The sequence below is a fragment of the Acipenser ruthenus genome, chromosome 16 (genome assembly GCF_902713425.1).
Source record: "Acipenser ruthenus chromosome 16, fAciRut3.2 maternal haplotype, whole genome shotgun sequence".
NCBI classification, from domain to species: Eukaryota; Metazoa; Chordata; class Actinopteri; order Acipenseriformes; family Acipenseridae; genus Acipenser; species Acipenser ruthenus.
Genome location: NC_081204.1, coordinates 13,466,706 through 13,488,115, shown reverse-complemented (window position 1 = coordinate 13,488,115; position 21,410 = coordinate 13,466,706). Strand labels below are relative to the sequence as shown.

The window sequence follows — 21,410 nt, the reverse complement described above, 5'->3', positions numbered from 1 at the left end:
ACAGCATTCACATACCCTCCAACATCCGAGAGATGAAAACAGGTACGCTTGTGTGGCATTAAGAGAGCAAGCGGCTCAGTGTGGTAGTGAGTGACCTGCTTTCACGGGGGTCTGGGACATGCCCCTCTCAAGAGAATTTCTGAAATGTTAACTTGAAAATATGCAATTTCCTGCACATTAAATTAGTATTATTACAATCATATGTTCCTTTAGGGATAAGGGATACATTAGATGGGTTAAGATTAAGAAGTAGATGTAGAAGTTTCAATGCCTGGCGCAGCAAGAATTTTAATCTTCTTAAAATCTCGTCAGTTTTTAAACCTTACATATTCTTCCGAACAGTAATGGAACAAGCCATGAACATTCTTCTGAGTGCTTCTGCTCCTGCTCGGAAATGAACCCAACAAATTCTATAATAGAATATCTTTGAATGGACTGTCTCTACCAATATTTTTGCTGTCTAGTGACTATCTGTCTAGCAGGTAGTACCATGGGGATGTGACGCTAGCACACACATGCCTCTAGTGGCAGTGCAGGGGGCGGGGGGAGGTATTGTACCGGCTAAATCGGTACAGTTGGAGGGAATGCATTCGGTGTCCCACTGAGCAAATTCCAAATGTTGGCAAGTATGCAAACCAAATACCCACAGATTATCCCTTTTATCTGCAATAATTATCACAGCACTAATCATGTCATTATATACTACTGCTAAAATATGCACAATGATTTTAAAAAGTACTTGCACAGAAATTATTTTTTTGTGTCTTATGAAATTGCAATTTTACTAATTCCAAACACATACTGCAATTTAATGCAAGAAAAAAATGCCTTTGGAGCATAAGCTAACTGAGAGCGGTTGGTCAGACTCCTGGTAACCGGGAGTAACAGCAAAACAACCCAAGAAGCTTACAGTAGCATGGCAGTATTGGGCAGGAAGTGACCGAAACGTTCTTCAAAGTAAAAGCATACAAGGAAGTAATGGGTCTTTGAGATCCATATTTGAAAGTTTAACCCGTTAGTGCCTGTGGATTCTCACATTCCGATTATCAGATAAGCGAAATTCCAGATTAGGTGTAAAAGAGAACAAAGATTAAAAAAATAAATAAATAAACAGATTTTAAAAAAACATAAAGAATGCCTGGACACAACACTTTACATTAAGTGTCTCCAATTACTGTGTATGTACTCGTTAAGTACATTGTAACTATGCATAATAACAGTATAATTACGTGCAAGTACACATGTATTTACTATGTAACTACTATATAAACACACAGTAATTACAGACACTTCATGTAAAGTGTTACCTACCCAAGCTTATCTACTGAGTGTGTTGTAAACTGCTACTGAATTTAACGAAGCAACATCTTAAGACTATTCATGATCATTTCCCACATGACGCCCATGCAAGCAAGGAAACAGAACACACCATTTAATGAACTGAAACATTTATCAAAGCTGGTGTTTCATCCTGGGTTCTAGGCTAAATGTTTTTCACTTTGAGATATGCCTTCCTGTGTGCAATATTCTTTTAGCACATTGCGCTGTAGCATGCAATTAATTGCTCGACAGAATATGAAAAAATAAAACAAAAAAATTAAAAACAAGCAATAATTTTGATTTTCTTTGTAACACTTTCTTTGTACACATGTATTTATTTACACATAATTACAATGGTGTTAAGCATTATTAATAACATTGTAATAATGTGTAAGTACACATGTGTTAACTAAATAACTACTCTGTAAATGCACATTAAGTAGAGATACTTAATGTAGTGTTACCAAATGTTTTATAGTTGGCAGTTACCATTAAAAAAAAACACATGCAAGTTCTATCTATTCACTTCAAAAGCTTGCTATTTATCTTAGATCTCATACTACAAAACACACCAGTCCTCTTTAATATTAGTGCTTTACTTCATTTACTGTAAAAAAAACAAACAAAAAAATGTCACATTGTATAATACTCAAAATGAGCATAGGATTGCTTCTTTAAGTTCTCACAGCCTGTAGAAATACTGCAGAAACATTTTTAATTCCATACAGTGCAGCTCTGGATGTAGTTATTCTGCACAGAGCTGTTTAAACTCAGCCAGCTGCTGCTTGAGCTCAACACAGCACTCCCTCGCTGACTGCAGCTGGCTGTCACTCAGCTCAATCAAGGCTTTCTGGAAGGCACGCACCCGCTCTCTGTGATAGCGCTGAATCTAGTAATTACAAGACAGAGAAATATAACCATTAGAGTGAAGGTAGCTCTTCATTAAATTACCTAGTCTAATCACAGATCTGAGGCGACTTTTCTGACCATATTCCTTGACCTTACAACATGTAGCCACTAGTGCAGCAGCAGTGTGGAGTAGTGGTTAGGGCTCTGGACTTTTGACCGGAGGGTTGTGGGTTCAATCCCAGGTGGGGGACACTGCTGCTGTACCCTTCAGCAAGGTACTTTACCTAGATTGCTCCAGTAAAAACCCAACTGTATAAATGGGTAATTGTATGTAAAAATAATGTGATATCTTGTAACAATTGTAAGTCGCCCTTGTTCATGAACACCTACCTCCACTTTGGCCATTCCAGAAATCTCATCAAATTCTTTGTCAGCTGCCTTTTTAATGTCTTCCATCTAAGAAAAGAAAAATGGTTTTTTGTTTGTTTTTTTTTTAATCTAAAAGCTTGATCTTATCAAAATATGGTATAATTTAATAACTGTATTATGAAACATTGCAGATCAACGCATAGCAGATTTAGGAGCTTATACTGTGTAGTGTTCAAAGCAACCAACCCATTGATAATATCCTTCACAGAGCTCTACTCTAGAACTGTGTATTCACAGCTAGCAGGCTGTCGCTGGCAGGTGTTAAAGGTTTCCATTTCCATTATTTATTAGCTTGATTGTTATTTGGACTGCTTATTGTAACACAGGGAACACTGCCTCAGGCAGACCAACAATCTACAGCTATTGTGTTGCACCTTCAAGGGCTTATCTTGGAAAATTGTCCAAATAGGCACATTAGTGACTGTCTAATTGAATTGATTACGTGCAATTAATTTAAAACAGTGAGAAAATGAACACATAGCCACCAATGGTAAAATGAATGAGACTTTTTAGAAGGTGTTTAGGATGTCTAATTAAAGCGCACAGTGGTCTAACATTTTCACACATGAGTGCCTACTGTTTCTATATCACTGATTACTAACTGAAAATGTAAATTTTCACACCCAGAGGTGTTCATGCAGGTAGGTGTATAAAGGATACAATTGACAAGTCTTGAGGTGTTCAAATACACAGTGTTGGACACGTTGCTGAAAAAAAGTAACTTATTACTCGTTTCTTCAGATAAACCTAATATAATGTCCTTACTTATTACTTAATAAAAAAGTAGCGCGTTATATTACTCGTTATATTTCTTTCTCTTGTCTTGTCCCGCGAAACAGTTGTTGACTATTGTTTACTATTTAACTATATGTCTGGTAATTCAATTATGAAATGTCTCAAACAGGTTTTTAACATTTTTGTAGCATAACAAACAACTCTTGATTTGCTGGACATAGCAAATAGTACTTTGTAATCAGTACAATACATGCGACTTTGCACAAGTCATAAGAATAAATAAAATAAACTTAAGTCATGTAAAGGCTTTTTATGAGAGAATAGTGAACGTTAGTTGGAAACGGTGTTTTTTATAAGGTATATAAAACATTGTGTTAGAGAAATTACTTAATGTAATAGATGCACATGTTTTATAGATACATACTATGCATTCATTATACTGTAGTATTTTTCGTATGCATGCACTTTGAGTTCTTCAAAGCATACATTGTCAAACTTTAAACATTTTGTTTATAAATCTAAATAGTCTTTGTTGTATTGCATCAAAATACTTAAATAACGCATCACCCCAACCTTGCTAAAACATCTACACACTACAGTACCTAAATGAAATGAATACCACCTCAATATTAATGCTCTTTTTACAGTCCCGAGCTGTTCCTATTGACGTCACTATAAGCCACCTTCAGTATTTAGGCCAGCCCTGTATTTAATATTAAAGCCTCTATCAGCAGTCCTAAATGTATCACACCATTGTTACATTAGCTTTCTAATGAAACCACCATGCTCTTAACTAGCAAACCCTCTGAATCATGCAAGTCATTTGCACATTTGATTTAAAAAAAATACTATTAAAAAGTAAAGCAGTGCATTAGAACAAGTTTGAAAAGAATTGCATGTAAGAACTAATAAATAACATATTTGTACATCTTTCACCTAGCATGGTCTTAAATGAAATGATATGTTCACTTTAACATGTGCTTCTTTCAAAAACCACATGAGTGAAAATAAGTCAAGAATTAACCCAAAACACCTAATAAAAGCATAGCAAAGTGTAATAAAGCATAGTGAAAACATGGTAAAGCATTGTAAAGCCAAGAGAGGTGATGGTAAACTGTGGTAAATGCATGATTTCCATTACACGAGAGTAGATGTTAAAACTTCATGCTGATTTGAACTCGGCTCTCGCCAAGATAAGCACCAACTAAGACGTAGCTTTACAGTAAACTAATGTGATCCATATGCGTCTCCATCCATTTACGTTTCCTTCCATATGATGATGTAGATATCCTTCTGTCTGGTGTTAATGGCTGAAGTGTAATGCTGGCTCCAGGGATCAGCTTATTTTGCCTCCCTGGCGCATCAGCACACACAACGGCTGCGATGCTGGCTCCGGGGATCAACCAAAGTGCGGCCTCCCCAGCGCATCAGCATGACAACCGTCTGGATTGAGCTAAGTAGGGTACATCTCTGGGGTTTTCAAGTGGGCACCTTCCATCCTCAGTGTTTCGTCGACTAGCCCACGACACCTCAAGAGGGCTCGACCGTGATTCTGGCGTCCCAGCATCACCCCCCTCCGTCCCCCACTCAACTCAGCCCAGCTTACTTACCTGTCCCCAGCCAGAATCTTTCCGTCTCAACCACAGCCAGTTGCTGCTCCTCTCTGCTGCTTCAGATAAGTTCTTCACTGTGCGACGCAACTCTTGGCCACTGAATCCGACGTCTCTGAGAAACCGGGTTGTAGAGTGTGCCACAAATCCTCGACAACCCACTTCCACTGGGTAAACCCGAACTCTCCATCCTCGCTGTTCCGCTTCAGTGGCTAGTTGAGCATACCGCAGTTTCTTCCTCTCATACGCCTCATCTACAGCGTCCTCCCATGGCACTGTTAACTCTACCAGGTGAACAAGGCGTGCTGATCCAGACCACAAGACAATATCTGGTCGAAGGTTAGTGGTGGCAATCTCAGGTGGAAAAATAAGCCGTTGACCAACATCTGCCAGCATATTCCAGTCTCTAGCAGCTTCCAGTTGTCCTGGGCGAGGATTGGTTTTAACACCTTTTCTTGGTGGTTGCTCTCCTGGGCGGAGGAATGTTGTCTTTTGTGTGTAATGTTTTGATGGAACAGGTGGCAACTTATTGGTCATGTATAGTATAACAATGGGAATACTGCACCATTACTGTACACATGTACTGTGGTAAACTAGAAGGGAGATCACAAACTTTTTAGAAGAATAGATTTGTTTTCAGATTACTCAGATTCTTAACCAAATAATTGTGCATCACAAGCCTATGGAAAGTTTTGAAACATTATTCAAAAAACATTCCTTAGCCCCATGTGAATAGGGCCTGTGTATTCTAATTCGCTAACATGAGTTCTTGATGGAGAATTCTGTGATTGACTGCATTCAGCTTGAGTGCAATCAACATCCACCCACTCAGTAAGTCTGACAATGCAGTTAAAATTTCACAAATAACAGGCTTCATGATGTTTCAATAAAGAACCCTAGTTGGCTCAAAGCAAGTACATCCCTCTAAAAGGTGAGTGATGTATTACGGTATTTTGGGCACTTTTTGGGCACTTTCAGAGATATTCCAAAGTTTCCACGGAATTAAATTGCATTCCAAAACTGACAATCATATTGCTGTACTGGGGTCCATGCTGACCAAGTAAGTGTATTATGATCTGTGTGTGTGTGTGTGTGTTTTTTTGTGTGTCAGCTTTAGGAATACACTTTCAAAGTTAATATCGCTTTTCCTGAAAGACAGAAAACACTGAGTAGTTTATCTCTGTAGTTTTCAACAATAAAAAAGAGCATTTGATCTATGGCTAACACTGCAAATCCATCATCAAAACTTAATTTGCATCATATCTGTCATACCAAGATCTTTTTAAATGATGACAAAAATGTTTCTTCTGAAATCTTTCTTGGAATATAGCTTTAACCAGCGTCATATACAACGGATCTGCTTTTTATTCTGGAGGGTAATGTTGCCATCTAGTGGAAGACTATTAATGAAAAATCCTCTAACTGCAGAACATTATATTGTATGAACATATATCTGCTACATGATATGAACATTCATTATGTGTCAACCCCTAGTGTAACCTCTGTGGACCCATGAGGTCTCCAGTTTGAGAATGCCTGTGCAATTTAAAGCAAACATAATTCAATCAAATGAGTAAAATAGCCTTCTCAGATAACAGTAATATAACAATAACCCTAAGCGCTGCACTGCAACTAGACTGTAATGTCAGGCATAGAGTAAAAGCGGGCCATCTTTAAATCCATTAACAGACACATTAAATAATGAACTACATGGCTACACATTGAATACTTTATGAAACAAGCTGAATGTTAATAATTTCCATATAGTAGGAAGATAGATGGACACTCACAGCTGCTTTCTTGTGGGGCTTTGCCTGGCCCAGGTTTTTATTTGCTGTTTCTACATCAACCAGTTTACAGGTTCTTCTGAACAACATTTCCTGTTTGGTATTCAAATTGGGATTATTACAATTAAAAAAGCATAGAAAATGGAAAACATTAAAGAGGTGGTAATAAATACAAATTCACTTTAAAATGGCTAGCAGTGTGCAAATGTATCAGAACACTTCAAAATGTGTCATTTACATCCTGTATATACCTGCCTCCATGAAAAACACTGGGTGTGAGAATTTCAATTTCCACTCAGTAATCAGGGATATAGAAACAATGGGTACTCATGTGTTAAAGTTAGACCACTTTGTACTTTATTTAGGCATCTTAAACAACTTCTTAAAAGTCTCTTTTATCAGTTGTGGCTATGTGTTCATTTTCTCTTACTAGTTTCAATTAATTGCATGTGTGGCCTATTAAAGTCATCAATTCAATTAGACAATCACTAATTTACCTATTTGGACAGTTTTTCCCAGATTTTCAGTTACAGTGATTTGATTATTAAAACTACAGAAGCAATGGGGTGTTTGAATACATTTGCATACTACTGTGTGCCATCACTACAACATGTTTAAAATAATGTTTATCATACTGAGTTAGGCTATGAATTTCAAAAGTAGCCCTTAAAATATTGGTTAAAAAGGTAAAAACTTGAACAAACTAGCCTATTCGTCACCATAATGACTTACAATTCAAAAGCTGAAGGCTAAAACTCACAAAGCATAACCTCAACTTATTTTCCTGTAGTGCTTTATTTATTTATTTTTAAAAAGTAATGCATACCTTTTCAGCATCTTGAAAGCGGGAATGCAATTCCAGATTGAACCCTAGTGTGTTTAGGTCATTTTCTGCAACCTTTTCAAAGTTTTTCTAAGAAGAGAGAATAATTAAAGTTAGAACATTTGTTTAACCCCAAATGTATTTTTCTTGATCATTCCTTAAAAAGGGTCAGTAACATTATCTCAATGTCATTATCTCTATACTGTATCAAGCACAGCTTGCCAGTAGTAAATCGAGTAGTAATGGAAGAAAGGTTCAGTATGATTTCCCAGGATTCTGTGGTTACTACAGATCTTTGCAAGTTTAAATGTAATTTCTCTTTCTGGACCCCAGTGCTTCTCCAAACGTATTTCTATTTCTGGAAATGCCGTTCATTTTGATGTCTCATAACAAACATCTTCACAATCACTATTATATTCTAAAAACTAAAAATAAAAACCTAAAAAAACCCAGCCCTAATCGCCTTCCCTTGGACGATGAATGTGACAGTTTTATTAAAGCCAGGGTCCTTTCCTTCACAATTTTATTACAGCAGATGAACAGACAGAACTCTTTCTTTGAGCACATACCAGAGGTACTTTCTAAAACAATTCATTAGGATCCCATCCAACCGTTTCCGTTTGGAGGTACTTGAAGACAGCAAGCCAATAAAGATGTTTTCTAGTCAGCAAAAATGTCATAAATAAATTCATTTTAAAAAATTAGCCCTAGAGTAAGTAGATTCAAAAGCCATTTTAATTGCTTTAGAGTAGTCGTTTTTCTTATAGTTGCCATTTCCTTGCTGTTTCAAGTTACGGGGAAGTCTGTAACATCATACTGTGCATTGGGGTTAAAGTCGAGATTCTGCAGTTGCAAATTAGCAACATTAAAATCCTTTTGTACATTTTCCTAAATACTGTTTAAGTTTAGTTAGGTTTGATATTCCAATGAACCTCATTCAGACATGCTAATTAGGTATCAGATTTAATTTGTACTTGCTCCTTATAGATGTCTCTCCCTTTCAGCTAACTGTACTGCTGGCTGTGAACAGCTTAGTGGCCACCCATATTTTCCTCAATCCAATAAGTCATGTGATGCTTGACCTTTCAACTTTTTTCCTCTGCCATACACACTGTTTTACTGTTATTATTTTTTTTATTATTATTTATTTCTTAGCAGACGCCCTTATCCAGGGTGACTTACAATTGTTACAAGATGTCACATTATTTTTACACACAATTACATTATTTTGTACACATTATTTTTACATACAATTACCCATTTATACAGTTGGGTTTTTACTGGAGCAATCTAGGTAAAGTACCTTGCTCAAGGATACAGCAGCAGTGTCGCCCACCAGGGATTGAACCCACGACCCTCCGGTCAAGAGTCCAGAGCCCTAACCACTACTCCACACTGCTGCCCAGGAGGAGGAGTTTCTTTTGGGGGTTGTTATTATACTATACTTACTATAAGAGACACCCTACGTATCAACAGAAACAAAAACCGTATGCAGAATCAGATATTAAAACACAAAAAATGATAGGGTTTGTTTTTTAACCTTGGAATGAGGTCCTCATTTCTTTGTCCGTGGGTGACATCTGTAAACAGGATAAGACGTACAGGAATTTTGACAACACTGTAACAGTGATTGACAAATCCATAACTGGCTGATTTCTTGTCAATGATTTCTAATGTGTATTATGTTGAAAGTTCACTGAGTCACATGCCATTTTGAAATAAGGAAACACAATCACTTAGCAGCCTAAAGCCAGCAGCAAGTTTAGATCATTTCCTGGTTTATCCTCTGAAAGAATGGATACAGAATTCTCTAGAGAAAGGCTTTGCCACCAGAGCAGGACTTGAGCATAATTAATTAAAAACATGCCTCTACACAATGTAGTTAATGAAGTGGACAGGAATGCAAAAGCTCATTTTCAATCCATGTGGAGCAGCTCTGACAGCACCCCTAAGCTCATGCATGCTGTATAAACAGGGCTTGAACTTCTCGGTTTTAATTTTCCAAATCTCTACCTCCCTTTAAATGTTAATTAGTAGTTGTTAAGCGGTATCTGCATCCTAAATAGAGAGAAAACTATTCATTAAAAACTGGCTCAGTCAAGACATGAAGGTAAAAACAAGTGACATGGTTTTGCAATTAACAGCCTTTTCTGAGTTTAATTAGGAATCAGCTCAAAATAAGTTTAAAATGGACATCATGTGATTAACAATAAAACCTGATCCTCAAGCCCTATGTATAAACAAGTGTGGCAGTGGCATTCATCCCCCCACACGGCTGTAAATAAAACATTAGAAGTACTATATCAATATCGTGAAAAAGAAAACCCCCACAACGTACTTCCACTGTTTGTACATGTAAAAATGTAAGTTCTACAGATTGGTAGATGCCTCAATGTACCACCACATTCTAATACTCGCAGTTACTTGTGCAAAGAATGCCCAAATTCCATCACAATTGAATAATATAAATGTGATATAAGGATAGACGGACACACATGGAGCCTCCATATTTTTCAGATTCTGCTCTCAATAACTTAAATGTCCTTAGCAATCAATTATGCTGTTGTATTGTACAAAACTGACAAGAAACAGTGTTGTTGTATATTAACCACGGAGCTTGTTTATTGTGCTGCGTACTATAGTACTTAAGATGGCATCTCTGTCGTATGCACACCCCTCACTCACTTACAACATCATGCATCCCGGCAACAGCAAGCACGACACAACATCAGGCAACATGTAACCCAGCAACCACAACAGCATTGTGGTTGCTGGGCAAACACAACAGTAAGAACGGTATGCACAATACCAACTAACAGAACATAACATACACATTAGGGGCACCTGTTTTTCTCCCAATTTGTGAACTGTGGTATGGCTTGGCATGTCGAAAAATATGGGGGTCTGATCTGCATTTCCGATCTGTCCAAATTGGTACGGTTTGTTAGAAACACTGAAATTGTAAAAGCTTCTCTTTGAATTCCTCAGGAAGCTAATGACTCTTCTTTGAAAATGGCTGCCTGCGCGTCATGGATGATTCGAGATCGGGCAGTAACGTTTTGTTTTTTTCAGCAGTAAGTCACGATGCTGCTTGTTTATTCAGGCAGACGTCTTTGATCGTCTTTTCTCGGCAGTCAGTCACGTTGCTGTTTGTGTACTTGAGTAGTCACGTCTTTTGTTGGCGATTTAAATAACGCATCACTATAGTGTACTATCCAGATTCTGTTTTCGCCAATTAGCAACATTACAATCTTGTTATAAACTTTCCTTCATGCTGTTTGAGTTTCGTTATGTTTGAAATGCCAATTAAAGTTTGTAATGAACCTCATTCAGACATGCTAATGAGGTACCATTATCATAACTCACTAATATGCGATTTGTAATTGCTCCACAGTCCCTCCAGTACTTACAAGACCAGATAAATAGCATGCTTTTCAAGCTAATAAATGGGTCAGTGACAATTACTTTCTCATGAATATGATTATTTACCTTTATATAAAAAAATGTAGCCCATATTAGCTCAACCAATCACTGCCCAAGACACATGTAGATGTAGATTTCAGTCAAAGAACGTCTATTCATACACACAGAGCAGCGATACACACAATCTAGACAATGAACATTTACGGACTTTAAAAGGCCATTTGGCCTATCAAAGATTGTCGGGTTCCCAGTAGCTAGTTGATCTAAAAACTTCAAGTCGGGTTTTAAAGGATCTTGGTGATCCATTACCAACACCTTGGCTAGGTAACCCATTCTAAACCCTTACCTCTTCTTGTGTAAAGAGGTGCATAATATCCTCCTGTCTTAAATTAGTCTCCACTTTATCTCCAAATGTATCCTTTGATCCTGGTTTCTGTGCTGCGCATAAAAGTATTGGCAAAGGTTAACTTTATGAACTCCTTCAAAGATTTTAAAGACTTCACTCAAGTCCTCCCTAATTTGTTTTTGTCCAAGGCTTAATTGATTCAGCTCCCTTAACCTATCTTCATAGCTCATTCTAAGCCCCAGGATTAGTCTGGTTGCTTGCTTTTAGCTGGGCACAGAGGCGCAATGACTAACTTGTTGCTGGGGATATACATCTCTTTTGGGATAAAAAAAAAGAATATCCCTCTGCAATTGATTAAATGTAGAATGCTCTTTAAAAAAGTACCACCTGAAAATGGAAAGTCCCCATCTTAAAGTCCACACCCGTTTTAGGATTCAGTTGTATGACTGCAGCACCCTGACACTATTGCGTCTCAGGTACTATCAAAACAATAGATTAATTATTAGGCAATCATGTTGTATGATTTTACCAGGAATGCATTTTTCAACCACTTAGTCTTTAACATACCTGGTACAAGCAAAACAAGAACTTTGTTCAGGCCTGGAATGTCAAGACATACACTGGGACTATTCATTATGATAATGTAACTGTCATACTGCAGAAAGCTGCACAGCAGAGTAGATAATATATCAAGCTAAGAATAGGCAAAACTGTTCTCAGTTCAAGCTTTCAGTTTAGTATCTACTCCTGCTCCAAAGAAAAAAAAATGTATTGTGTCATTTTTGACATGATGGAGTTTGGCTATTGCTTAATGCAGCTGATTTTTTGTTTTACCTTTACTGTATCTAGCACTTCAGACAGCTTGAGGCACATCCTGCAAGGCAAGCAAAGTAAAACAGGGAATATTAGCTTACAGCAGAGTAGCTCACAGTAAACGGTCAATGAGAAGATGTTTTCTTAGCAGCACAAGCATGCTAAATTAAACTCCTGCATCCACTTTGCTAAATGGCTTATTTCACATGAACCTTCGATTACTGAAACAGAAGACAACCCCACGTCAGTCACTTGGAACACGTTTAACAACCGCACTTTGAATAGTATCTGTTGTAAAGCGAGTGATCTTCCAGTCGGCTGCTGAAATAGGGATGTTCCTGGAGAATTTGGCTCTGCATAAGTCAACAACGTGCCACTCTGTCAGCCCAAGTTAGATTGGAAGACTGGCAGTGATCGATTTCTCCGAACTGAAAACTATCATAGAGGAAGTTAACTAATGAGTGTCCAAACCAAAGGAAGCTAAATCAACACTTTACCCGATTGGGATTCCCAGTGGGTACTGCAAACCTGCTAATGACATACTGGTGTACAGAATATATACTGGATGAATGAGGATTGTTTTGGAAATTGCTTATTTTCCATAGGGCATGGGAAGTTTCAACATGTGTTGAAGTTTGAAGAATAAAAATGACAGAATATACAGTCTTTAACACAATCCTGGTTCTGCCCAAGCATTTATTGATCAGCAAAAATCCTCAGTTATAAGTGAATTAATTATATATATATAATCTTACTTTGCAAAAGCATAGTCTGCAGGGTCATCGTCCTGTCCGATCCCCAGGTGGAGCGCTGTGGAGAAGTGACCGCACGCTATTGCTATCTCTGTAGAGGAGCACAGAGCAACAGGGACATGTATTTGATAACGTTTGGTTCTCTATTTGTGAGTGTTCTGTAAAACCACTTGGCATTTTCTAAAACTATTTATTAAAATGGCACTTGTCTATGTTAATAGATGCAACCAGAACGGCACTTCCGTCCATCTGAAACCACGCGCTTCACAATTACTTTGTTTCAATTCAAAGAGCTGAATACAATTAAAATGCTGGCATTGTTAGTTCACTACTAGCATAAACATTAAAAACACAAAAACATTGCGATTTTTGTTAAGTTGTCATTTTTTTCTTTATTCTGGGAAAGATTCCCATATATGGCCCTAAAAAGTGCACCGAGAACACCTTACCTCAACCCCACTTCAAAATCTAAAACCAATAGCCATGTAATACACTTACTTTGTTCAGTTAACACAATTTCAAGGAATTTCTGTGGAACACAAAATGAAAATGGAAGTATTTAAAAAATATTCTTAAATGTAAAATAATGTAAACAAATGTACCGTGAATGAAATTCCTACCTCTGCTGCAGCCTTAGTAAAAGCTGTTAGTGTAAGGTTACTGTCTCTCTCATTCTGAAAGAAGTCGTCAATATCCTGTAACGTTTTCAAATGAACAAAATATTATCACTCCAAACCAATTTCCTATCTGAGCCACTAAAGTGATTCAAGTACAGCAAACAGCTTGCGAAGATTAGGTTAATAAAAAGAAAGTCTAGAAGTAAGATGTTGCAGTCGCCACCTGGTTGTGGTAGAAGTGTACTCTGTGTCTACCAGAATCAACACTGGTCTTTAACCTCTAGACATCCATGTAGCCAGGCGGCACACTGATGTACATATCAGGATACAGCAAGTTCCGACTTAAAATAATTTGCATAGTAAGCAAAAGGTCTAATGAGCAAATCCATCTTCCATCTTACCTCTATAAAGCTTTACGATGGTATTTTTGTGCAGTAACTTTGCAATTTCGTCATGCCTTTCCCATGGTTATACTATGCTGTGACAGGGCACATCCCACCCCTGTGTTTATTATTACTGTTATTATATAAATGTATTGTGTGTTATTATTAGTGTAGGTGTGTGTAGTGTTTTCGTGCATAGTTGAATATATATATATATATATATATAGCTATATATATATATATATATATATATATATATATATATATATATATATATATATATATATACTGTATATATATATATATATATATATATATATATATATATATATATATATATATATATATATATACACACAGTATCTATCTATATATATATGTATATATAAACACACACACACATATAGAGTGATCACAGGTGTTGAAATAGTTAGCGTTGGTAATGTTGGTGAAGGTGAGGGTTTGTGTGCTGTGGGGTTTATAAGAGTTTATATGGGAGTATGTAAGGGTGTATATAAGAAATATCGCAGGGGTTTAGAGGACTTTTTGTGAAGCCGTGTGTTGTGTGTGTGTGAAACTGCTATATTTTTAAATATATTTTCTGTTTTGTTTAAACAGTTTGTTTGGCCCTTGTGTCTGTTTGTTTTGGTTTGTTTTATTATTTTAGTTTTATAACATATAGGTTACCATGGCTTGCCATGATTTTTAATATGCTTTACTATAACACTCTGTGTCGTTACATTGCTTGCCTACGCTTTACCATGCTTTCACTGTGCTTTATTACACTTTGCTGTGTTTTTACTGTGGTTGACTTTGATATGGGTAAGTGAAAACTGTAAAACATTTGGTAACACTTTACATGTCTCCAGTTACTGTACATTTGCATACTACCCTAGTTAGTAAATACATGTGGACTTATACAATCACAATGTTATTATGCATAGTTACAATGTACTTAATGTGTAAATCTTTTTGCACAATATATGTATGTACACAATTGTATCAGAAAAGGGTTAGGTTTAGAGTTGGGTCATCATGTAAAAAAATTAACTACATTATAACTATGTATAATAACATTGTAATTATGTGTAAGTACATATGTATTCACCAAGCAACTAATATGCAAACAGACAGGAATTAGAGGCAGTTAATTACCAAACATTCAATCGGATACCTGTCATGTCATTACAGAAAAACACTGTTGCATTTAGAAGCCCTTGCTTACTCTGGAAGATACTGTAAGGGCACTTGGGCCTATCTTGTGAAGCAGGGCATGTGACCCTCCCCACTGCCACTCCAGAAGCTGTCTGCTGTACCTTGTGATGCTCTTTCCTCAGTTCCTCCACGGCCTGGGTGAGCTTGTTGAATATTCCTTTCTTCACTTTAGTTTTAATCGGTGGCTGTAAAAACAACAAACAAAACAGGTTATGTTGTGATTTCAACCATCAGTAGTAAGTGCATTTGGTAACACTTTATACTGTGTCTCTGTAACTCCTATTGTAAATACACAGTAAATACATATGTATCTACACAATTACAATGTTATTATGCATTGTTACAATGTAGTTAACATGGAAATCTTTTGCACAATATATGCAAGTACACACTTGTATCAGAAAAAGGTTCGGTTTAGAGATAGGGTTAGGTTTAGAGTTAGGATTAGTGGGGTTAGGTTTAGAGTTAGGGTTAGGTCTAGAGATAGGGTTAGGGTTATATCATGCAAAAATGTACACATTAAGTACATTGTAACTATGCATAATAACACAGACTTGCCAACATTTGGAAACTGTTCAGCGGGATGCTCGTCTGAGGGGGGGGGGGGGGGGGGGGGGGGTCATATGCATCATACACATGGGAGGAGTCATACGCAAAAAACACTATTATCCCCCCAACTCAACACGACCATCATGACAGTAAAAATAGACATAATGAAGCGTTCTACCTTTGTATAAGTTGGTGATCAGCAGATGTGTCAGCCGCACAAAGTGTGTGCTTTTCACTAACTCTACTGTGCAGAATAAATGATTTTTTTCTATGGGTAAATATGGGGACTTTATAACGGTATGGGTTTAAAGTTGCAGGGTTGGACACCAATTTATAAAAGTAATTATGGGTTTCATTTTGTTTTGTACGTACCTCTCTGTGTTTTAGGAAGCTGTGCACTGCAGGATTTTTGACCAGGACAGGGTGTGCAGTAACAAGATGCAGGTATTCCTCCAGAGCTCGGCAGTACATCTGCCAGTTGTCGACCATAGCCAGTGACTCTGTGACATGAAAACGGCTTTCCTAGTTTTGTTTTGGTCACATTGTAGAGTGCAATAGGTAAGAGTTTCAGTATGAGAAAACCCAAGATAGATTTATAGCTTTGCCTAGCAACCTTTTCAGTTGTTTGTTGTTTTTTTTTATTTATTTATTTTTTATCTCAAATGAAATATGATACCCAAAACACACTGTATTAAATATGACCTCTGAAATATGGAATTGTCACAATTTTGATTATTAAAGCAAAATGATTGTTTTTCACATGCTGTAGATGAAATCTGATTAGTTTCTTTTCAAGTAACATGGCTTGTAGATTTTAAGAAAAAAAAGCTCTTCTCTCCATATTTCTGTTAGTCTTGTGACAGTTCTTTTGCTGGCTAATGTACAGCAAGGTCCCAGGTTCACACACGATTTCTCAATTTACAGGGATTTTGTCCAGCAACAAATTACTATGAAACACATGTATTTACATGTTTTCTTTTGAAGATGTACAATGTAATTTGTTTTTGCCTACACACAAATTAGATGTTTTTTTATTCAAAGTGCTGTTCAAAACAGCTAAAGGGGACCATGGTACATAAATGGAAAACATGTGCTCAATTACATGATGCATTTGGGACTTCGACTGTAGATACCTGAACCTGTCAAGGGACCAAATGGCACATCACTTTGTATAATTTCTGGGGAGTTATAATCCTGTCACTGTATGCAGGTGGCTGCCATGACGATTGAAGTGGGAGAGGCCTGGGGTTCTACAGGAGTCAAAACAGGTATTGAGTGGCAGGCTATGACACAGGTGATTTGCTGGCATGCTTATGTAAAAGCATGTGCTGTTTGGTCCCTGGATACAGCTCTGTTTTGGTATTTGAAGTTTGGTTTCTAGTTTTCCATACACTGGTTCTCCCATGTCTCCCCAGTTGGTTCACATTGGGTGTGTTGTATACTGACGGACCTCTTCTTTACAGTCTGTTCTTTGTCTGTAACCATTTGGGTGGTGAGCAAACCTCAATGAAAGTTTGCATGGTCCTTTAGGTGACCATTTTACATACCAATTTTCTTTTTGGTCTTTGCCTCCGAGTTAGATAGAAATGTCCCCGGCTTGGCTGGTAGTGGAGGAAACTAAAAAAACAAGTAAACACAACCATATCAAATACACTGGTAGCAATTTAGGGGAAATAGCCATTTAAAATAAACGGATTGTAAAATCTCCATCCATTTGCTATACATATACATTATACTCATTGTATTTTACCTACGTACTTGATTGACCCTGGTGTGTGGCATTTTCCTCTGGTATACCCTGGGTCCCCTTGATTACTCTGGAAGTCTGAATGGATGCCGTAGTTTATTAAGCACTGTTGCAGATCAGAACAACCCAACAATGCCCCGACTTGTCCCTGGATCTCAATGTAATTGAGTATGTTTGAACAACCCGTCATGATCCTCTGCCTACCTTACCAATTGAGTGAAATCATAATGACACCCTTCCCTTCCAACACCTTCAGGGCAAACAGTGGCACAAACTGATACTAGGTACAGGTCCTAATAAAGTGGCCAGGCAGTGTATACAGCTTTAGTTATCAAAACTGAGCTGTAAACCAGTCCATTCTCAACTGTATCTTCTTAGCCAAATGGTTGTTCTCAATCATAAGTGAAAAAGGTAGCCTATAGCATTACAGTATGATTTTATTTCCTTTTCCTGGATCATCAGGAATTACACTTATGTCATGTAAAATAAGATGGAAAAATGAAAAACATATAAGTATACTAACAATAATTCCATGAAGACCAGTCACCCCTTCTTGGGTCAAGAGACAATGTTGTAGCCACTCAAAGTCTTCAAACTCACGTTCAACCCGGTACTCCATATCACTTGATATCTGGAAAAGAACAAGTCTCATTATTACACATAGTCTACTGACAATCCCTGTATAATACATAGTAGATCCTGATATTGATGATACAGCCAATAGATATTCTGTCTACTGCTTGAAAAGCACACATTTTACACTGCTGGGAAAAGATTGAGCAGCTGTTTGACCAACAGAACAAAATACTATTCTGTTTGTCCATTTTTTTTTTCATAAAAGGAAAAAATTGTTAGTCCTAAAAAAACGAAATAACAACTAAAAAGCATTAATATATTTCTCACACATGGAATTTGTACTATTGTATGGTGTTATTATCATTTTTAATTATGCGATAGTTTGGCCATTCAACATAAGTGTAGGGGCTGGAAGTTGAAAGGTCACATTGTCACATGATTTGAATGGAATAAGGAAGGCTGTTCAGACCCGGTGGTTAGGATTCTCTGGAACAGCTCAATGCAAGCTCCAAGCCCGGTAAAGGCAGATTTAGAGAAAACAAATCTTATAAATTAATCTTGGAGTAACAGAACCACTCAGAGAGATAGCTAACACCATAAAATAGTATGTGAAATGGGAAAAAGCAATACAAAGAAATTGACTACTTCAGGAATTGAAAGTTACCTCTAGAACTTTGGCAAACCTCCCATTATCTCAAAAGCCTTACCTGTTGGGATTTGATCACATACACAAATGTGTCCCCATTCTGTGCAGCATCAGTGACACGGACGTCATAACCAGAGAAGTCGTGATTTGAATTGTCCTCAATCCCTGCGTCCTATAAACAAAGGGTTGCAAACACCAAGTTTCACTCAAGACTGCAATCGATTTCCATGCTAGAACAGTGTAGTATACCTTACCATACCTTGTCCAAAAACATTTACCATAACACACCTGCCATATCTCCAGGTATCTCCAAATGGGGGACACAACTGGGACAAACTTTGCCTCCCATTTTGATTGCAGTAAGAACTAATAGCAACATGAATACAAAAGTTTGCCCCACTTGTGTCTTGTTTAAAATAATTGAAGCAAACTAAATTCATCCATAAATGTAATTTTGCACTTCTATTAGCTGCATGGGTTTCAAGTGTGCAGTTTTTTGTTTTTTTTTAGCAAACATGGATTTTCGTTTTTAAAACATGATATCCGCTACACACCAAGTTCTCAGTTTGCTTGCCTTCCAGAAAGTCTGTTACTGCTTTACTTTCTTTACTGTCTGGGTCAAAGCATGTTACTGGCTGAAAGCATGTCAGTCAATAGGGGAAGCAGCTGATTGGTTATTGACAGGATGGAAGCCAGTGAATGGATGGAGATTATTTCACCCTCCAGGTGAAATGACCCAAGAAGTACAATACTATCTGAAAGCAAGGCTTTAAAGTTTTTAGTTTGTTTGTTTGTTTGTTTGTTTAACCTAGAGTAGTACCATTTTCAATGACATGTTTGCTAATACATGTGTTTCTTTCAAAACTGCACATTTGAGGGTAGTACAGTATGTGTATGTGATTAATACATTTGCTGCTGTTCTATTTCCACTAAAGAGGGTAGTATCAATGTAGGCTGTTCAAGAGGTATCAGTATAGTGTCAAGTAATGCTGCAATTTAATATTTCTGCCAGCTCGAATTCTACCTAAACCCAACAAGTATAGCAATCATTTGGTATGAATCATACAAAAGAGAACGTAACTGGTAATTACCACATTAATTGCTTTCAAATTGCTTTTTTATCATTCCTATTTAATATAAAGGATGACAGAAATAACATTACTGTAATCACCGGGCTGGCATTAATAATGAATTCACAATCACTTGTATGTGCCATTGGAAGATTGGATCATATTACAAAAGGTTTGGAAGCATCACATTGACATCACCCTTAGTCATAAAATTCAAAGATATAGAAATTCAGATTGCCCCAAATCTCTTGTGTATAAGTGAACTAAATTAAGCAACATGTGTAGGGAAAGGCTTCTTTATTTTATGGTACAAAACAAAAATAAAACTGCTGTATTCCTTTCACAAAGTTGGCCTTTGCTGCCAGTGTTAAACAGGCCCATAGACACACACAGTTTCCTAGAGATTGTGTTTCTGCCTCACAGGTTCCTGCGTTGGGGACTGCAGACTGGAGCGACTCAAGGTTAAGTGACTCTTCTGAAAGTACAGTAAAGTTACTCTTAGCTCCACAGGTACTGTATTGTATTATAAAACGCCTGCCTTTTTGTATGACAATAAATACTTTTCTGCCTAATATATATAATGTACAAGTAACCCGTTCAGATACAACTAGTCCTAATTTCAACCCTTACATTTTCCAGGCGGAAGTACAGATTTGACATAAAAAACATTTCCTATTATTATTATTATTATTATTTATTTCTTAGCAGACGCCCTTATCCAGGGCGACTTACAATCGTAAGCAAATACATTTCAAGTGATTTCCTACACTTCCATGGACTACAATAAAACTACAATTTACATACAAAGCTTTTCCAAATAATACACTTTAAAGATGTACTAACTTGTGTTTTATAAATTAGGTTTAATACCATATTAACATTTACTCCACTTGTGTAGTTTTTGTAAATGTGTATTTTAATTTGAAGCACACCCATTTTTCTCCCTTAGATGTCAGGTGATTCATCCAGTATTGTAATCGCTGTTGAAAAAAAGGTTTCTTACCATCATATTTCCTGGTTGGCTTTCTTGCTTCAACCTTCAGTGTAATCAAGGTGCAGTCTTCAGCGTGATAAGGAATATTTTTCTTCTGATTATCTAATGTATTAAGTACAGGTTGCTACAGAGTGCACAGCGCAACTCTGTGCAGTTTAGTGTTATCAGGGATGGTTTTGGTCAAAGTACGTGAAAGCTCCCTGTGACAGTTCAAAGTGCCAGCTTAATGAAATCAGACAGGCGTGGAATGTGAGAACAATGTGTTACAATGTAACTAAACACAGTCTATATATATAGAGCACCTTTACAACAGGGATTCTAATCTCCACTGAATTAACATCATCCTCTTTGTTCAATTAGCTTGTTTATCAAACAGGAAATTTCTGACTAAGAGGAGTAATACTGTACACAGTAAATGAATAATAAAAAAAATGCATTACACTGGTTCATTATTTTAATTTCATAAATGAAGTATGTACTATGGAACTTGTTTCTCCCTTAACATAACTACCAGAGGGTATATTTGCCACATGAACTTGCCTAGTGTTACATATAGCACCATCTTTAAACAACTTCAGTCTTCCGTATTTTGTGTAGCATTAGGAGATGGTGAAACAGCTTCCATTGTAAATATTTCATTTTTGGATGTCACAAGTAGGCAAATTTCCCCTCTATGACCTTTGTGTTATCATGTTTAATTTTGCCTTTTAACAAAATAGACCCCGT

General features: G+C 37.0%; 1 protein-coding gene across 2 annotated transcripts; it reads right to left on the bottom strand.

Annotated features, from left to right (window-relative positions):
- Positions 1 to 1,900: 1,900 nt before the first annotated feature.
- LOC131697743 (sorting nexin-6-like) lies at positions 1,901 to 21,079 on the bottom strand. 2 transcript variants are annotated; one of them, XM_058988870.1, is made up of 14 exons: positions 20,694 to 21,079; positions 18,682 to 18,792; positions 17,922 to 18,029; positions 17,199 to 17,268; positions 16,024 to 16,151; positions 15,204 to 15,287; positions 13,508 to 13,582; positions 13,386 to 13,416; positions 12,891 to 12,978; positions 12,157 to 12,196; positions 7,557 to 7,643; positions 6,734 to 6,823; positions 2,560 to 2,625; positions 1,901 to 2,209 (listed from the first exon to the last, which is right to left on the bottom strand). In XM_058988870.1, the coding sequence occupies exons 1-14, from the start codon at positions 20,697 to 20,699 to the stop codon at positions 2,066 to 2,068; spliced, it is 1,128 nt and encodes a 375-aa protein (XP_058844853.1). In that variant the 5' UTR covers positions 20,700 to 21,079; the 3' UTR covers positions 1,901 to 2,065. The 2 variants fall into 2 exon arrangements, with proteins under 2 accessions (XP_058844853.1, XP_058844854.1); XM_058988871.1 differs by having other exon boundaries at positions 12,891 to 12,945.
- Between the last annotated feature and the right edge of the window lie 331 nt (positions 21,080 to 21,410).